At 39.9% G+C, this 17,475-nt stretch overlaps 1 protein-coding gene across 1 annotated transcript in view; it reads left to right on the top strand.

Annotated features, from left to right (window-relative positions):
* Positions 1-1,323: 1,323 nt before the first annotated feature.
* LOC137161854 (golgin subfamily A member 4-like) overlaps positions 1,324-17,475 on the top strand; it is a gene marked incomplete at its 3' end in the record, with an annotated part of 38,853 nt that continues 22,701 nt past the window's right edge. The window contains exons 1-2 of the mRNA XM_067561365.1: positions 1,324-1,733; positions 11,419-11,517. Of these exons, the coding sequence (XP_067417466.1) occupies positions 1,650-1,733; positions 11,419-11,517 (183 nt within the window). The remainder of the gene's footprint in view (positions 1,734-11,418; positions 11,518-17,475) is intronic.

The raw sequence follows: 17,475 nt of genomic DNA, 5'->3' as shown, positions 1-17,475 counted from the left end.
CCTGACCCCTATGGGATCCTGAGGTTATTATGTGGGGGTCATGAGCTGTCAGCCCCCATGCATGACAGGAAGGGTGGCATGGCATGGCGGGATTCATCATGTTTTGGGGTGTTGTCACAGCCTGAAACATCTTCAAAAGGAGTCCCAGCAAAAAAAAGTTTGAAACCTCTGCATTAAACTATAGCATTAATTACTTTATTCACATAAATGTGTCTATAACAGCTGCATGTTTCAATATTTCTCATGTTACTATACTTATTGTGAAAAAGGTCAGAAATCAACACTTCAAACATTGACCTTTGTGTTTAGATCGTCAGCTCTTTGGAGCTGGAGACAGTGTTCAGTGTTTTGTAAAAGAGTGTGAATCTTTAACGTGGTATATCTCATGCTTAAAATAGCAATGGGAATAGAGAAGTCTGTATGGAGTACTGTGACCAGCTACATTTCAAGGAAATAAAGAGATAACTGTGTGAAAATATATAAGACAAAGCTTGTTTTTAAAAGAGGAGTACACCAGAAAATTCAGAGCCAGGGCATAAAATTGCATGGCTGCATCAGCATCTGATCATTGTTGACAGACAGGAAACAAAGTGTTTCTTGTATTCACTAGGCACAATACTTGGGACATTTAGGCACCAAATACTGAGTAACACAGTGAGTGCATTGCTCTCATTCTACCCAAACGTGACCAAAACGTGTGACAGACCCAAGATGAGAGACATTTAGAATTCTCCATAAAGGAAAGTTCAGGTGCTGTGGAGCCAATTCCTTTGGTTTAACTAAGTTAGGGTGACCACATGTCCCAATTTTATAGGAACAGTCCCGATATTTGGGGCTTTATCTTATATAGGCATAAGGCACCTATTCCCCCTCCCCACCCTGTCCCGATTTTTCACACTTGCTATCTGGTCACCCTAAACTAACTTTTCCCTAGAACATCAGTTTCCTGCCTGTCTATTTCTTGTTTCCAACAAAACAGCTGAGGTGGGGGGACATCACTCGGTGCATGTGATGGGCGGCTGCCGAGAGAAGGGCGAGGGCTGCGCTGCTGTCTGTGCGAGTGGAGGCGTCAGCGAGGAGGGTGTTGCCTATTGTCCTAGAAACTGGAGAGGAAAAAGCCTGATTAAAGTCCCATCTGGTCCAGCTTCTCCGCCCCTACAGGGCATTTCCTAGGGCACCGCCTAGAGCCAGGTGTGGGCTGCAGCAGAGCGGCTGCCTCGGCTCGTCACGTCACCCGCTCGCTCATTGCCGGACATAGCCCGCCCCGCTGCTCCGGGAAAATGATGATGACGACACCAGCTGGGGAGGGAGGCAGGGCGGGCTGGGGCACGGGGAATGCCATCAGGAAGTTTGTGCCTCGCCGCGCGCCGTAGCGAGCATCTCATCGTCTCCACTCCACGTTGGCCGCGCAGGCGCAGTGGCTGCGCTGTTCACCTGTTGGGGAGCGGGCGGGGGATCCGGGAAGGAGCAGAGCGGAGGGGAGGTGAAGCGGCGGCTGGTCCGCGGAGGGGAGTCACCAGCGCCCGCGGAAGGAGCCCGGCCCCCCCCCGAGTCCCAGGCCGGCGAGGGAGGCCCTGTCGCGGAGCCGGCGACCGGCAGCGGCTCCCCGGGTCCCCCTCGCCTGCCCGGGGCGCTGAGGGGCCGCCGCCATGTTCAAGAAACTGAGGCAGAAAATCGTCGAGGAGCAGACGCAGCCGCGGAGCCCTGGGGGGCGGGCGCCCCAGCAGCCGCAGGTACCGCGCGCCGGGGGCGGGCTGCGAAGGGGACAGAGCAGCAGGGCTCGGCCCTCCTCGCTGCGCAGAGCCGCTGCGGCCGGCGATCACCCGGCTGGGCTGGGCTGGGCTGCGCTGCTGTTTGTCCGGGGGTGTCACTGACTGCGTCGTCCGTCACCTGCAGCAGGCAGAGAGGCGGGGTCGGGACTCGGTGCTCTCCGAGTTTCTCTCTCTGGAGGAGGCAGCCCCGCCCGGCATCGTGTTGTGGGTCTGTCTCAGCTGCGTGCAATTGACTCACTCCTTTTACATCAGTGACACCCCGCCCCCCTTCGCTCCTTCACCTTGCTGGGAAGCACACATTTTGTACTCTCAGATATGTCTTGCAACTTCCTGCAGCGCTGCAGGAGAGAGAGGGGACTTGTTCCCTAACTTTATTTCGTGTTCTCTCCGTCCCGGCTTTAATACAGGGCCTAAAATGCCTAGATCTCTGTTCTTGGTATGATTTTGTATCTTGGATTAAAAGAGAAATCCGATAAAGGGCAAAATCATAATACAAAATGTCCTTTGGCTGAAAGAAACAGAGCCTGGCTCTTATTTGGGCAGGATTCTCATTGAAGTCTTGAGAAATTATATAGAGCTCTAGAGCAGAGTACATTAACATTTGTGCTCTGTTTTTCCTCTTACAAAGTGAACAAACTGCCCACAGGCAAATCAGTTATTTCACAGCAAAGATGTGCAGTGTGCTTTAAAAAATAAAACTTTAAACGTGGTGCTTTTGAAAGTGAGATACCAACATCTTTATTTGGGCACGGTGCTAGGTAGGCTCTGTGAAAAGTCTTTCCCCCACACAGGTCACTCTCAACATGCAACATCTGCTTTGTTATAGTCTTAAACAGGGAATGCTGCTCATACTAAGTTATGCCAAATTGTGCTATGCTCTTCAACTCTTTTAGAGACTGTGCTGAGAACTACTTTTCACGTTAACTCAATTTCCAGAAGTAGTCTTCTTTTTAAGTATTTTAAAAAGATTTTATATGTCGTCAGGTCAGCTAGAACAGTGTTTCTCAACCTGTTAAGTTGCAAGTACCCCCTAACTTCTGAAAATTTTAATAAGTACCCCAACACTCAATTTTCGACTCTGAGAAATACAATCTTTTCTCCCTTTACCACTGGACAATTGTATTTCTCGTAAAGCAGGAGAATTCTGAGTTCTGCAATGTTGTGTGGCTGTGGCAGATCGCAAACCCCCTGCTGTTTCTCCCCTCCTTCCTCCTCCTCTTCCTCCATATTGGAGTAAAGGTCAATGCCAGCCAATCACTATGGCTTGATGGTGGGGTCACATGGTGCTCTCCTCACACAGGTGGGAACTTGTGAGATCTGAGCAGGCATTAGCGGCCCAGAGTGGATAGCAGCGCTCCCCATGGCCTAGGGGGGTGTGGGCCTGGGGCAAATCACACTGTGTGGGTCCCTCTTAACATTTTTATACTGGTAAAATCTGGGGCTGTTAGAGTTGTCAATTTCACTGCTCAACTAGAGCAGTGAAATTGACAAGCCTGCTGGTAGAGCCCTGCTCCAGGGCTGGGCAAGCTGCTGGACTCTCCGCCTGCTTTCTGGGCACCAGGCTTTGAGCCAGGGAGGGGAGCTGCCACCTGGGCAAGTTGTAGGCAGCTGCCGCCTGGCTGAGAACCCAGGAGGTGGGCGACTGCCACTTGCTCTGAGCTGAGGCGGAGGAGGCTTCCATGCAGGCTGGGACTTGGGGATGTGGGCAGGTGGCAGGTGGCTGCTGCCCGTCTTCAAGCCAGGGTGTGGGAGGCTGTCTCTCAGCTCAGAGCATGGGTAGCAGCCACCCAGTTGTGAACGCAGCTCGCAGGGCACAGGAGGCTGCCGCCTGACTCTCACCTGGGAGCTAGGACCGGGTGGGATGTGGGTGGCTGCTGCCCAATTTCCCAGGACTGGGGCAGCTGCTATTTAACTCCCAGCTAGGAGGTGGGACTGGGCAGGAAGCTGACAGCTGCCGCCGGCCTCACCCAGAAGCCGGCAGCTTCTGCTTGCCACCCAGCTAGGAGCTGGGACCGGGTGGCTGCTACCTGGCTTCCCCAAAAGTTGGCGGCTGCCGCTTGCCTCCTTTCACTCAGTTTTTCGCTGCATACCCTCTGCCTGTGTCTCACGTACTGTGTACCACAGGTTGAGAAACTATGAGCTAGAATAAGGTGGGTGATGGAATTATTGAATTTTTAGCCTTTAAAGAATTTCATATGGTAACATTTCAGTGTCCATCAGATCTTATAGTTCAGCATTGTGCTCATTGGTTATCTTTGTCATACCATCCTATATAGTATATTTTGCTAATAGTCATCTTTAGAGTTGGTTAAATTTCAACATAAGCTGCTAACAACATCTGAACTGTACAATTAATTACTTTTTTTGACTGCATCTTAATGTTGAACAATATTTGATAAATGAAGGAGTCATTCACCCCACACCAAACTTCAGACTTCGTGTGTCTGTTTTTTTTCCTGTTCCCATGTATTTTAATTCCTGGAAGTCTCTTCGCCCATGCTGCTTTTAACTTTAAAGACATTAAGAACAAACCCATTTAAAAAAAAAAAAAAAAAAAAAAAAAAAAAAAAACTTAGGGGCCATTTGGTTGCTTAATCTTAGAAATTAGTACTTCTTGCTTATTGAAATTGCTGTTAATATTATTAAAATTAAAATATTCATGGCTTATATGTGAATTTCTACATATAGAATATCTGGAATCTGTGGAAATTTATTTAATGTTTGTTGCAGATTAAACAACTTGAATTTTTTTTGTCCAATATGTACTTCAGTAAAAGTAAAATTATCACTGGATTTTACAGAACAACATGCAACAGCAATTTGTAAATTATAATAATTGAGAATGTATATTTGTCCATACTAAACCTTTTAGAAATCCCAGGGCAAAACTAAACAAAATCATTAAGTACCTGATAGGCTCTGCAGAATGTGCAACTTCTAGTAAATATTTTGGGTATGTATATTTACGCTCAGTTTCATCCAAGGTGCAAATTCCTCAAATAGGAATGAACTCTTTGTTGGGAGTTGTAAATGAGATCTTTGTAAGGTTGTATAGAGAGCTATTACGTTTCATTTTAAATTCTTTCATATACTGTCTCATATGGGTCTTTTGAAAGCAACTCTTTACATCTCTTACATCTACAAAACTTTGATCAGCTGTAGCTCTAAGGCAATGTATTCATATGCATGTTTGCAGTAACTTTCAGTAAATTATAGAGTGATTTAGCCACAAGACTTTAGTTGAGTTTTAAGGGGACATTTCAGCTAAATCATTGTGCATCACACTGAAAATTTTACGCTATTTAGTTTAGGACAGTCAGTATGTCTTGTGGAATCAGTACTTATTGTGAATCAGTCTTGTGGATAAATTTGTGCCTGAGTGTGGTGGTGGTTCTTTTTTTTTTTTTTTTTTTTTTTTTTTTTTTTTGCATAATATACAGTATGGCTTTATTTGGCTGTTGAAACCGCCACTGGCAAATTTTGTGAAACTTAATCAAACAGTTTAAAGTAAGTTAAATAACACTTTCATGTGTTCCACTATACTGTCAGTTATATGATCTGTCAGTGAGTGATCCGATATAGTATATGAAGTCAACTTGAAATAAAATAAAATAACTCAAAATCCCACAGATAGGTTTAGTTTTAAACATTCTCCTGCAGTACTGACAACTCCAAAATTGCACCACTTTGTTAGTATGTGAAAACCAGACTGAAATTTGACTTTGAACAAAAGTAGAATTGACTAATCTGCTAACTCTACATTTCATACAGCTTGGACAATAAAAACAAATGACATAAATGAAAATAAATGGCATCAGCCCTCAAAAAATGTCACAAGGTCTCCCAGCCAGGATGAAAAATATTTTTTCCTCTTCCCTCCTCTCCCACCCCCCAGTTTCCTTGTAATTGCAACTATTTTATTCCTTTAAATCAATTACTGGATATTCTAATTATATTATAATATCAATTAATTTTCTATTGAATACCGTTTAAAAAAAAAAAAAAAAGAAACCTACATATTTTACTCTAATAAGATTTTCTTCTCCTTCATAGCTTCACTTACATTCATTCTTTTATTATGTCCTGTCATGGTACATCTTTTCCTGGGCTCTTCTCCTCTGTCTGCTCTTTCTTTTTGGTGCATTGTCTTTACCTCTCACACTATGTAACTCTTCTCCAGTCTGTCTCTACCCCCCATTTACTCTCCCACTACACACCCATCTTCTCACCTTGCAGATAAGGTGTGGTGATTTTACCAGTCACTAGAAGCTAGAGGACTAAATTTCTGGCCCAAGATTAATTGATAGGTTGGTGCTACTGATTCAGGTACAGTGACTAGGTAAGAACCCATTTCTGTCCTTGGGCCTTGCTTTGTGGCTCTATCTTTTGTAAGAGCTACCAGCTGATAGGAGTCAGGTGTCTCAGCTTGGAGACTCCAACTTCCCTCTGCACCTCAAGCCCCACCACAGAAACTCTCTGGCTGCAGAAAGGGAGAAGGAACATGCTTCCCTTTCCAGACCCCCCTTGCTGGTCTCCATATTCTCCTCTTTCCCTAGCCTCAGGATCCTCCTGTCCAGTGACTACCTTCAGTATCTTCCCCTGCTGCTGCTTCTAGTTTTCAAGAGCAACATTAGATTGAAACTGGCCGTGCTTCTGAACACAGAAGCAAAAACTGGCCAGACTGTGTTTAGTTACAATCTTCTGAAACTTGGGAAACTTATTAGAAGTGGTGGGGACAACTGGAGTATTGTCTGTAGACAAGAAAGATGGCTCTGCATCTGAAAACACTTGGTTCCTGTTTGAAAGATTATTTTTTCATCCACAAGCACCAGAAACCTTTTTCTTTAATTTTTTTTTTGCACTCGCTTGGGAAAAATTAATATTTGCAGTGGATAAGTAGATTTTTCATTCTCTATGAAACATAAATGTCTTAAAGTCTATGGAGCTCTATTTGTCAGCAACATATATTGCCTCCGTGGTGCATGGTCATTTGGTGTAAAATGAGGTGTTTGACTTTCTAGCATTTTTTATTCTGAGATGGGAACATCTTGTTTATTTGGTCATGGCAATACTCATGGCTGTGCCAGGCATAGGTATAAGCCATTCTATTTGGTTTGATATTTCAGGCTTTGATTATTCTCTATCAGCCCCTTTATATCAGCTCTTCTCAGGCAAATGATACACAAAGTACGTTTAGTTGTTATGCTTTCCCATCGTGTTACAGGGTTAGATTAGAATTGTGCCAGGTCTTTATACATACAAAACTTTAAACTCCTCCTGCTTTCTAAAAATGACTGATTTTATTGGGAACATAGCCCTTTCTTTTCAGTGGGTGGATAGTCTATCCATGTCATAGAACATCTAATTCTCAATGTCAGATTCTTGTGAGTCAGCCATATGGGAAGTATACAAAAGTACTGAAAGCAAGATTATGCTACTTTCATCAGGTGTTTCTGGAAGTCCAACAGTAAATTTGTGACAAAAGTAATTGTACATTTTTGGTATATTGTCAATAGCAGTAATTAGACATGTACAATGAGACATCTTGTTAATTAGTTTTAACTATAGCATAGAGCTGCTGGTATTTTAATAGTTCATAGTGATGCTTTATAATTGAGCATGAATAAATTATAGCTGAGTTGGGTTAAGGTGTTTCAGTCTGACTTAGCAAAAGTTGTGAAATTTGTCTTTTGTTAATGGCCATTCAGTACCCTAAAGATTATCAGTTTGTTGAAGTCATAAAAACATGTCTTAACTTCTTCTGCTCACTTTCCTTTGTGCAGCTTCTATTGGTCTCTTGCCTTTTTGTAAATGTTCTTGTTTAATTACTTTCTTTTAACCTCCTCCCCCATCCCTTCAGCCTTGAAGTTTCCTTTTGAGCCGCTCATTTTTGACTGTGCTGGCAAAAGTGAATCATTGCCTAAAACAAAGTCTGTTCGGTTTACAGATTAAATTTAAGGTTTCTTTGCTCCTTAAAGTTAGTGTACATTTCAGTAATTTTGCAGCACTTGCAGCTCTCTGGACCTTCAGTCACATATTAAAGTACTTTCTTGGCTTTTGCATATAGCGACACATGAAGAACATTAAATATATAATGTGACTGGTTACTCAGCTAACAAAATTATCTCAATTTGCAGAAAATTAATAATACATCCCAATAAAAATCTTCAAAATTATGAATAACTCATATCACGGTTCTAATTAACATTAATGGGAAATGAATACACATTGAGAGGAAAATAGATTTTTTCATATTTCTTAAAGGGTAAATCCCACAAAAGCCAGAAAAGGTATGTCATGCCTTTAAAAACTCTGTGTGTGTTCTTTCAAGTTAAAAGCAAGTTTCTGGGCCAGTTGTATTTGTGATCCTTTAACACATAAGGGAACCAGAAGACACTACTCATCAAAATGGTTGAATGAAAATAGATTTATATATATAATTTGCAAATCTTTAAACCTAAAACTACTTTGTAATGACACTAAAATACTATCTCTATTTGTCAGGCCTCAGACAGTGAGAATCATGATTATAAATTATTAAAATACCTAATGCGCACTGCATGTTCTTGAGACTGATGGGAGATGGGTGAGCTTCAGTGCCTAGTATTAAATGAGGATATTGATATAATAGGCATTACAGAAACTTGGTGGAATGATGATAATCAATGGGACACTATAATATCAGGGTACAGAATAGGTTGTGCTGGTGGGGGAGTGGCACTATATATGAATAAAAGCATAGTGTCAAATGAAATTTTAAATGAACCAAACTATCTCTATGGATAGAAATTCCATGCTTGAGTAATAAGAATTTAGCAGTAGGAATGTACTACCGACCACCTGACTAGGATGGTGATAGTGATTGTGAAATGATCTGGAAGATTAGAAGGGGTATAGAAAACTCAATAATAATGTGAGATTTCAGCTATCCCCATGTTGACTGGGTATGTATCACCTCAGGATGGGATGCTGAGATAAAGTTTCTAGACACCATTAATGACTGCTTCTTGGAGCAGCTAGTCATCGAACCCACAAAGGGAGAGGCAGGTCTTGATTTAGTCCTCAGTGGAGCCAAGAGGTGAATATAGCTGAACTGCTTGATAGTAGTGAACATAATGTAATTAAATTTAACATCCTTGTGTGAGGGAAGATACCAAAGAAGCCCATCACTGTAGCATTTAACTTCAGAAAGGGGAGCTACACAAAAAGGAGAGTGCTAGTTAAACAGATGTTAAAAGGTACAGTCAGAAGAATGAAATGTCTGCAAGCTGCATGGAAACTTTTTTAAAACACCATAGTAGAAGCTCAAATTAAATAGATGCCCCAAATTAAAAAACATAGTAAGAGAACCAAAAGAATTCCACCATGGCTAAACAACAGAGTAAAAGAAGTGATTAGAGGCAAAAAGGCATCCTTTAAAAACTGGAAGTCAAATCATAAGAAAATTGGAGTATAAACTCTGGCAAGTCAAGTGTCAAAGTATATTTAGGCAGGCCAAAAAGGAATTTGAAGAGCAGCTAGCCAAAGACTCAATAACTAACAGCAAAACATTTTTTTGAATACTTCAGAAGCAGGACAATCAGTGTGGCCACTGGACAATTGAGGTACTAAAGGAGCACCATTGCGAGACGAGACGAAGCCATTGCAGAGAAACTAAATTAATTCTTTGCATCGGTCTTCACTACAGAGGATGTGAGGGAGATTCCCACACCTGAGCTATTCTTTTTAGGTGACAGATCTGAGGAACTGTCTCAGATTGAAGTGTCAGTAGAGGAGGTTTTGGAACAAATTGATAATTAAACAGTAATTGGTCACACCAGGGCAAGAGGTATTCACCCAAGAGTTCTGAAGGAACTCTAGTATGAAATAGCTTACATACCACAGTTAATAGTTCTGCAGTCATTTAAATCAGCTTTTGTACTAGATCACTGGAGAATAGCTAATGTGATGCCAATTTTTAAAAAAAGGTTTCAGAGGCAGTCCTGGCAATTAGACCAGCTAAGCCTAACCTCAGTACCAAGCAAATTGGTTGAAACTATAGTAAAGAACAGAATTATCAGACACATAGATAAATGTGATTTTGTCACTGTTTTTGTCAAGGGAAATCATGCCTCACCAATCCATTAGAATTCTTTGAGGGAGTCAACAAATATGTGAACAAGGGTGATCCAATGGATATAGTGTACTTGGACTTTCAGAAAGACTTTGACAAGGTTTTTCACCAAAGGCTCTTAAGCAAAGTAAGCAGTCATGAGATGATAAGGAATGGCCTTTCATGGATCAATAACTGGTTAAAAGATAGGAAACAAAGGGTTGGAATAAATGGCCAGTTTTCAGAATGAAGAGAGGTAAATAGTGGTGTCCACCAGAGATTTATACTGGGACCTTTGCTGTTCAAAATATAAATGATCTGGAAAAAGGGGTAAACAGCAAGATGGCAAAATTCACAGACTACACAAAATTACTTAAGACAGTGAAGTCCAAAGCAGACTGAGAAGAGTTACAAAGGGATCTCACAAAACTGGATGACTGGACATCAAAATGGCAGATGAAATTCAATGTTGATAAATTTAAACTAATGCACATTGGAAAACTTAATTCCAACTATACATCCAAAACGATGGGGTCTAAATTAACTGTTAACTCTCAAGAAAGAGATCTTGGAGTCATTGTAGATAGTTCTCTGAAAACATCTGCTCAGTATGCAGCAGCTGTTAAAAAAGTTAACAATATAGGAATCATTAGGAAAGGGAAAGGTGATAAGACAGAAAATATCATAATGCCACTATATAAATCTATAGTACACCCACACCTAGAATACTCCTCGCAGTTCTGGTCGCCCTATCTCAAAAAAGATGCATTAGAATTGGAAAAAGTACAGAGAAGGGTAACAAAAATGATTAAGGGTATGGGACTGCTTTTATATGAGGAAAAATTTAAAAGACTGGCACTGTGCAGTTTGGAAAAGAGAGAAATGGGATATTGTAGAGGTCTATAAAATCATGAATGGCATGGAGAAATGAATAAGGAAGTGTGATTTACCCCATCACATTACACAGGAACGAGGGGTCACCCAATAAAATTAATTTAAAACAGGTTTGAAACATAAGAAAGTACTATTTCATACAATGCACAGTTAACCTGTGCCAGGGGATGATGTGAAGGCCAAAACTATAATTAGGTGAAAAAAAGAATTAGATAAATTCATGGAGGATAGGTCCATCAGTGGCTATTAACAAAGATGATCAGGGAAGCAACCCTATGCTCTGGGCATCTAAACCTCCAGCTGCCAGAAGCTGGGAGTGGACGACCAGGGATGGATCACTTGATAGTTGCCCTGTTCTGTTCCATTTCCACTGAAGCAGCAGGCATTGGCTAGATGGACCATTGGTCTGATCCTGCACAGCCATTCTTATGTTCTTATAACTTGTGGTCTTTTCTGTGGTATAGGCTTTGATTCAAGATCAGATCTATCATGTAGCTGCTTGGGACAACTCTTTACTTTGAAGAAAATCTTATGGAATGCTTTAGCAAGGTTATATTGAGCACTGCAGTTAATAGTTGTCATTTGAAATATTAAACAGTGGTGAATTGTGTGTGAAATTAGTTCAAACTACTTGCTGATTTGTGCACTTTCTCCATGCAGGCCCCCTCCAAATCTTCACCATCACCACCAGGCAACAGGAGCAGAACATCTTCACTTATAGAACAACCTGATGAAGGCACTTTAACACCAGACAAAGAGGTCGGTTCAGAGCTCTGTTTTATTTTTCATAAACTTTTCATCTGTGGCATATTGCAAAATATCTAAGCGTATAGTCATAATTAGCACTTTACCCAGTACCTTTTCATCTCAAAATTCAAAATTCCAGTATTTCCTACACCTCATCTATATATACAAATTAACCTCTGAATTTTTAATATCAGTAAAGCAGGATTTCCTAAACTTTTCAAGCTGATAACACTTCCAGGCTGAGAAATGTTTTGTGACCTTCTCTAAGGCTTGGTCTACAGTGGCCATGGATTTCGGTGTCAGTTGATGGGAGATACCCAAGCTACATATAGTAACTTGCATATCTTCCGTCGTCTGCCTAATGTCTACTTACCACGGTGTCTCCACTGCACTGTGCCAACGAGAAATGCCCTCTCATTGACACAGCACTATGCTTCTTGCCGGGGTGGATTTACAGAGTCGACTTCTGAGTTCGATTGAGCGAATCTTCACTGCCGCGCAATCGAACCCGCAAAATCGATCCTGCACTGCCAGCAGTGTAGACATAGCCTAAGACTTCTAACTATAAGAAGGTTATGTTTTGTAACTATAACTGAAATTTCAAAAAGTGAGCTGTAATTGTAAAGGAGATACATTTTTATGTACACTCATCCATCACACTGAATTGAGCCTGTCTTGCTGATGAGGTGGAATTGGAGAAATGTCTGTCAATTTTGATCAATAGACAATTACAATACTACATTTTTATCACCGCCACTGAAGAGAAACCTGGCTTAATGGTACATGGAGGAAAATGGCCCAGTCACTGCTGCTGGGTCAATAGGTTCTTGGGTTGGAGGGGTTGTTGCCACCTCATTCTCTTCATCAGATCATCAAGAAAATAGTCCCACAGCTAGGTCTGAAGTTTCCCTAAGGTGCTAACTTACAAGTTCTTGATGGTTCCTGCCTGGCTCCTTGGTTCCTTCAATGAAGCCCGAAACAAAAGGAAACTACAGCAAATTTCCTTTGTGCTTTGACTAATTTCAAAGTTTTCCGATAAACCCCTTTACCTTACTAAAAATAGACAGAACAATTCCCCACTATCCCAGAGAGAGAATTTCAGTTCATTTGTTCTCCAAAATGTAAGCACCCAGTGCCATCCACGCTAAATTATTTAAGATATCAAGAGGAGTTTTGTAATTATGCAGGAAAAATTTTACTTCTGCTCTTAATGTAAAGTGTTGAGAGGCACCTCATTTGATTGTGAAAGAGGAACTGTTGACAGCTGGAACCCATGGCCTCAAAGACCCGTGCAAAAAGTAGAGAATCTGTTTGCTGACTTTTTTAGTGAATTTCATTACTTTAACAGCTTTGAATGACTGATATGGGTTTTCAGGCATTTCCTTTATAGGAGCGTGGCAGTATATGTGTGTGAAACAGTGAAAGTATGAGGCATTAGATATGAGGATATTATTTATCTGAGACCAGTTTATTAATTTTCCAGTCATCGACTGGGCACACTACCTTTGCAGATGTCAGCACGCAACTTTATTTGGTTCTTGTAATGTGTCTAATTTTCTTGTTTAGTTCTGGCACAGCTTTATAAACAAGTAAATCCCCTTCAGTAGAACTATCAGAAACCTACTAATGACAGGGCAGCCAAAGTGAGTATTGTTGGGCATCCAAAGATAATCCGTAGGATATATTGTCAAGATTTTCTAATCTTAAAATTAAGAGTTTCAAGGAGCACCTTGTGCCCTGTAATTTTCTTACACCTTGAAGTTTCTTCCTTGATGTCATTTCTCATTTTGTAGCACTGCTGTAATTCTTGTTCCCCTTTCTCTTAATGTCTGTGTACAATGAAGAGAAGAATGTGGATGAAAGTTGAATAACCTTCCTGAGAAATAACACCTTGTTGCTGTATTGAAGTTAGAAATTAAGTTAGAAAAATCAGCAAAAATTGGAGACTAATCAAAGATAATCCTTTTACTGGCTTGCACCGTCTTCCTGCCTCAAATTCAAGCTCTTCATCCCTCCCTCACTAGGCTCTGCACAACTATTTCTCTGCTTCCATCTGTACCCGTCTGCTACGCCATCTTCTCTACTAAATATTCCTCTGACCCTGAGACGCTTATGTCTGCTCTGCAGTTAAACATCCCTCTGAAGTTAAACACCCATAGCTGGCCCATGTCAGTAGACTTGGGCTTGCAGGGTTGTAAAATTGCAGTATAGATGCTTGGGCTTCGGCTGGAGTCTGAGCTCTGGGCTCCATGAGGCGGAAGGGACCTAGAGCTTGGAATCCAGTCCAAGCCCAAATATCTACAGCACAGTTTTACTGCCCTGCAGGCTGAGCCCCGCGAGCCCAAGTCAGCGGACACAGACAATCTGCAGGTATTTAATTGCAGTGTAGACATACCCTCTGTCGACTGCTAACTTGTCTTTCTTGCTCACCTCTGATTTTATACCTTCTGTTACGGTGCTCTTTATGCTTGGAACAGCCTCCAAATTAATGTTCACCAGCTCTCCTACCTTTCCTTTAGAAAATTTGGTTAACACTCCTTCTTTCCTTGAATCAGCCTAGCTAACAAAACCTCTACCCCACTTTGAGTCTAATCTGTTTTGTGTTCTGTGTCACAGATCTGTACCTTTTTTTTATACAGCAGTTCTCTGGAGCTGGAACTCACTTATTTAACACATTCTATACATTTAGAGTGTTGCATACAATTTAATTTAACAAATAAAGATGAGCCTAAACCAAAACTTAGATCTGATGTTCAGATACATGTCCAAATTTTGCATCTTGAGCCCATCTCTTAAAAATAATTAAAAATGAAAGTCTCCTTGCAGAAAAGTTATTTTTTAAAAATATACACACACTGTCTGGCTTGTAATCTCTTCACTGATTCATTTCAATGGTACTTTTGGCATTGAGATTGTTTTTGTGTTTTTCATTGCCATAGAGTCCATCTTGTTGTGCTTCATTTAATCCACGTTGCCTTTGATCTTTATTTTTCTCCAGTCTGCACAGTAATATGCACACTCTACAGACAAATAAGAGAATCAAAGGCAGCCCCACAGGATGTGCCAAGTTGCGTCGGAAGAACATTAACCATGCTCTAAATGCAGTGGTTAAGGCAGGGAAGAGGCATAGAAGCAAGTTATCAAGCAAATTATGCTATTTTTCTGTGTTTGTGTAGGCAGGGTGGGAGAGAAGGGGAAATAGGACAGAGACACTGGAAACAGAGGTATAGGTATACAATTGTCTGTCAGCCTAAAAATTCTTAAAGCAATTCTGTTGTGAAACATATTTTATAATTAGAAATGCAGAAAGCAGTTCAGTTGAAAAGCGAAAGTAAATTTCCCAGATTTATTTAGAACCATTAATATTACATGAAAATAAGTTTCTCTAAAATAATGTACATTAAATAAGTTCTCAGTCAAGACATTAAAATTCCTCTCTCAAAATATTCTTCATATATATTAAACATGATGATTAACAACAAAACAAGCTTGTATATTAGTTTTCATTTTAAGTCTAATAGGACCAGATTTTCATAGGATACAGTTTAAGTGCAATAGCTTTTATTCTTAATCACATGATTTGAGAATATACCAAATTGTACAATTCATTTTTTGAAAACACATGCCCTTATTGGCATGTTTTTCAAGCAACATTTTTGTTTGGCCAAATTTTCAGAAAAGAATTGTCAGTGGAGTGTTGTTGTAGTTAAAGAAAATAGGTCAAAATACATATAGTAGCATTAGGGGATTACTTTAAAGGAACATTGTCAGCTAAAAAATCTCTTTGTAATGAATAGGTCTTAAAATATATTATGAATACCTTAGATTATTGGACATTTTCTAAATGTTAATATATTTTTCACTATTTATGCTTATTCTTTGTTTTGTGTTTCTCTGATTTAAAAAGGAAAATCAATTAATTTTATTTCAACCACCTTGTCTCTCTGATATCCTGGGACCAACACAGCTACAACAACACTGCAAACAATTTTATTTCTAGTCAGTTTAATTTACAGGGTCTCAGTGCTGCAATGTCCAAGTTGCAAACAGTGCATGGGAATATTTTTATTTAAAACTTCAAATTTTTGGAATCATTGAAATATTTCTGCTGTTCATAGGTTTTGTGACTGCTTGCTTTGAAGAAAAATCTTAAATTTTGAGTGAAATTTAGATAGTCCCTTTGTAGCATGATCCATTTATGTAAGGCATTCTTTAATATTTTACTCTCTTGTATTCCACTTATTTTGAAGGGATTTTAAGTCTGAGATAATATTTTGAAAACTTGCATATTTGAGCAACCACAACATTTTGGAGAGGTTTTTACCTTCTGGTGGTTAGTTTTCCCTTTCCTCTTCAGTTTCCAGTTGGTTAGAGCAGTGGTTTTCAACCAGAGGTCTGTGGACCCCTGGGGATGTTTTTTTTTTTTTTTTTTTTTTTTTTTTTTAAGTAAAGAGCTATGATGTCCCTTTTTTCACTCAGCCAAGGAATCTTGCAAGTTTCTTGCACATTGTAGAAATAAAGTTAAGCCACCACACCTGTGCTTGTGCATTTTATTCTCCAGTTAAAATATGTTTGTGGTGGCATATAAATTTTTAATATTATGATAGGTTTTAGATTAACTACAGTCTTTCTCAGTGTGATCTAATAAGAAAGTAAGACAAATGAAACTAATCTTTCCAATCTAAGAAAGACACTTCATGTTGATACCCTTGCGAATGCTGCTACTTTAGTTCATTTATGCCCTGCTTCCTGTGAAGTGCTCTGAAGGCTGTTCTTGATACAGATGTTTACTCTTTCTGAAATAGAATGCAAAACAAATACATACCTGTCTGTTTTATTGTGGGAGAAACCCTTTATGTATAGATCTTGGCTTGCTTGACAACTTGCTTTTTATATTTCTAACATGCTCAAGAGTTTGTCTGTATGTATGTTAGCAGGAGGGCACTTATGCCTTGGAGATGGCTAGGTCTCAGTGAGAAAATGTGTGTGTGTAATGGGAAGCAGCTCTTACTTAGCATGTAATTTGATTTTTCCCTTTGTCGTTTGCCTTTAAAAGGTTTTATCTGTAATGTTATTGTTTCATTTGAAAGTATGCCAGATTGATCCCTACCCTACAGTTAAGCCATAAATATGACAGTCAAGAAACTTGATGTGCTATTGTTAATGTTAGATCTTTACATTTAAGTCCACTGCTGATACTTCAAAATGTTACTTTTAATGTTCGTTTTTATAGGTTAACTCGTCACTCTTCCAATTTATTTTTAGTGTAGTTATTTTAATTCTTAAATCTGTACTTGTTACAGATTTTCTTTCAGAAAGTGGTTTCGTAGTTTAGTTTTAAAATTGGACATTTTTCCTTTGGGCTGTACTTCATACATGACTTTTGCCTGATTTACAAAGAAAACAAAACAATTGTCGTTAATGGTTTTCTAAAGCATCTATCACAATAGTAGTGTCTATTTGGTTTTTTTTTTTTTTTTTAAATCAGTGCTTAAGAAAAAAATTTAATATTACAGTATTTTAAATACTAAACTGCAGTGAATTTCCAGTGCAAGGCTTAATGATGTGTTTGTGACTAATGTGAAGAAAGGGGTGGTATTAATTTGTTTGGTAGATTACATACAAAAACTGAGTCAAGAATATTATAATTAAGAACATTAAAGTTGCTAAATCAAGCTAGAATTAGAAAATGCTGGAATTAAGGCTGTCCATGCAAACTTAATTTGGCTCCCCTGTAGTGTGTGTGTGTTATGATAGTTTCTCTGCATGTCATACACATCTGCGAGAGAACTAGGAACAGAACCTAGCTATCCTGGGTCCTAGTCCAGTGCCTTAAACACAAGTGAACATAGTCATAACCCTGGATGAGCTCCGCCTGGTTGTCACTAACCAGGTTGCTATATGTGGATCTACTACCCACTGTATCCCACATATTCTTAAGCTTTCTGTGCACAGTTTAGTCATTGGACA

This window comes from Emydura macquarii, unplaced genomic scaffold, assembly GCF_026122565.2.
Source record: "Emydura macquarii macquarii isolate MOO-44397 ecotype Brisbane River unplaced genomic scaffold, CSIRO-AGI_Emac_v2 contig_2384, whole genome shotgun sequence".
NCBI classification, from domain to species: Eukaryota; Metazoa; Chordata; order Testudines; family Chelidae; genus Emydura; species Emydura macquarii.
The sequence above is the reverse complement of the archived record's forward strand: the minus strand, read 5'-3'. Positions and strand labels throughout refer to the sequence as shown.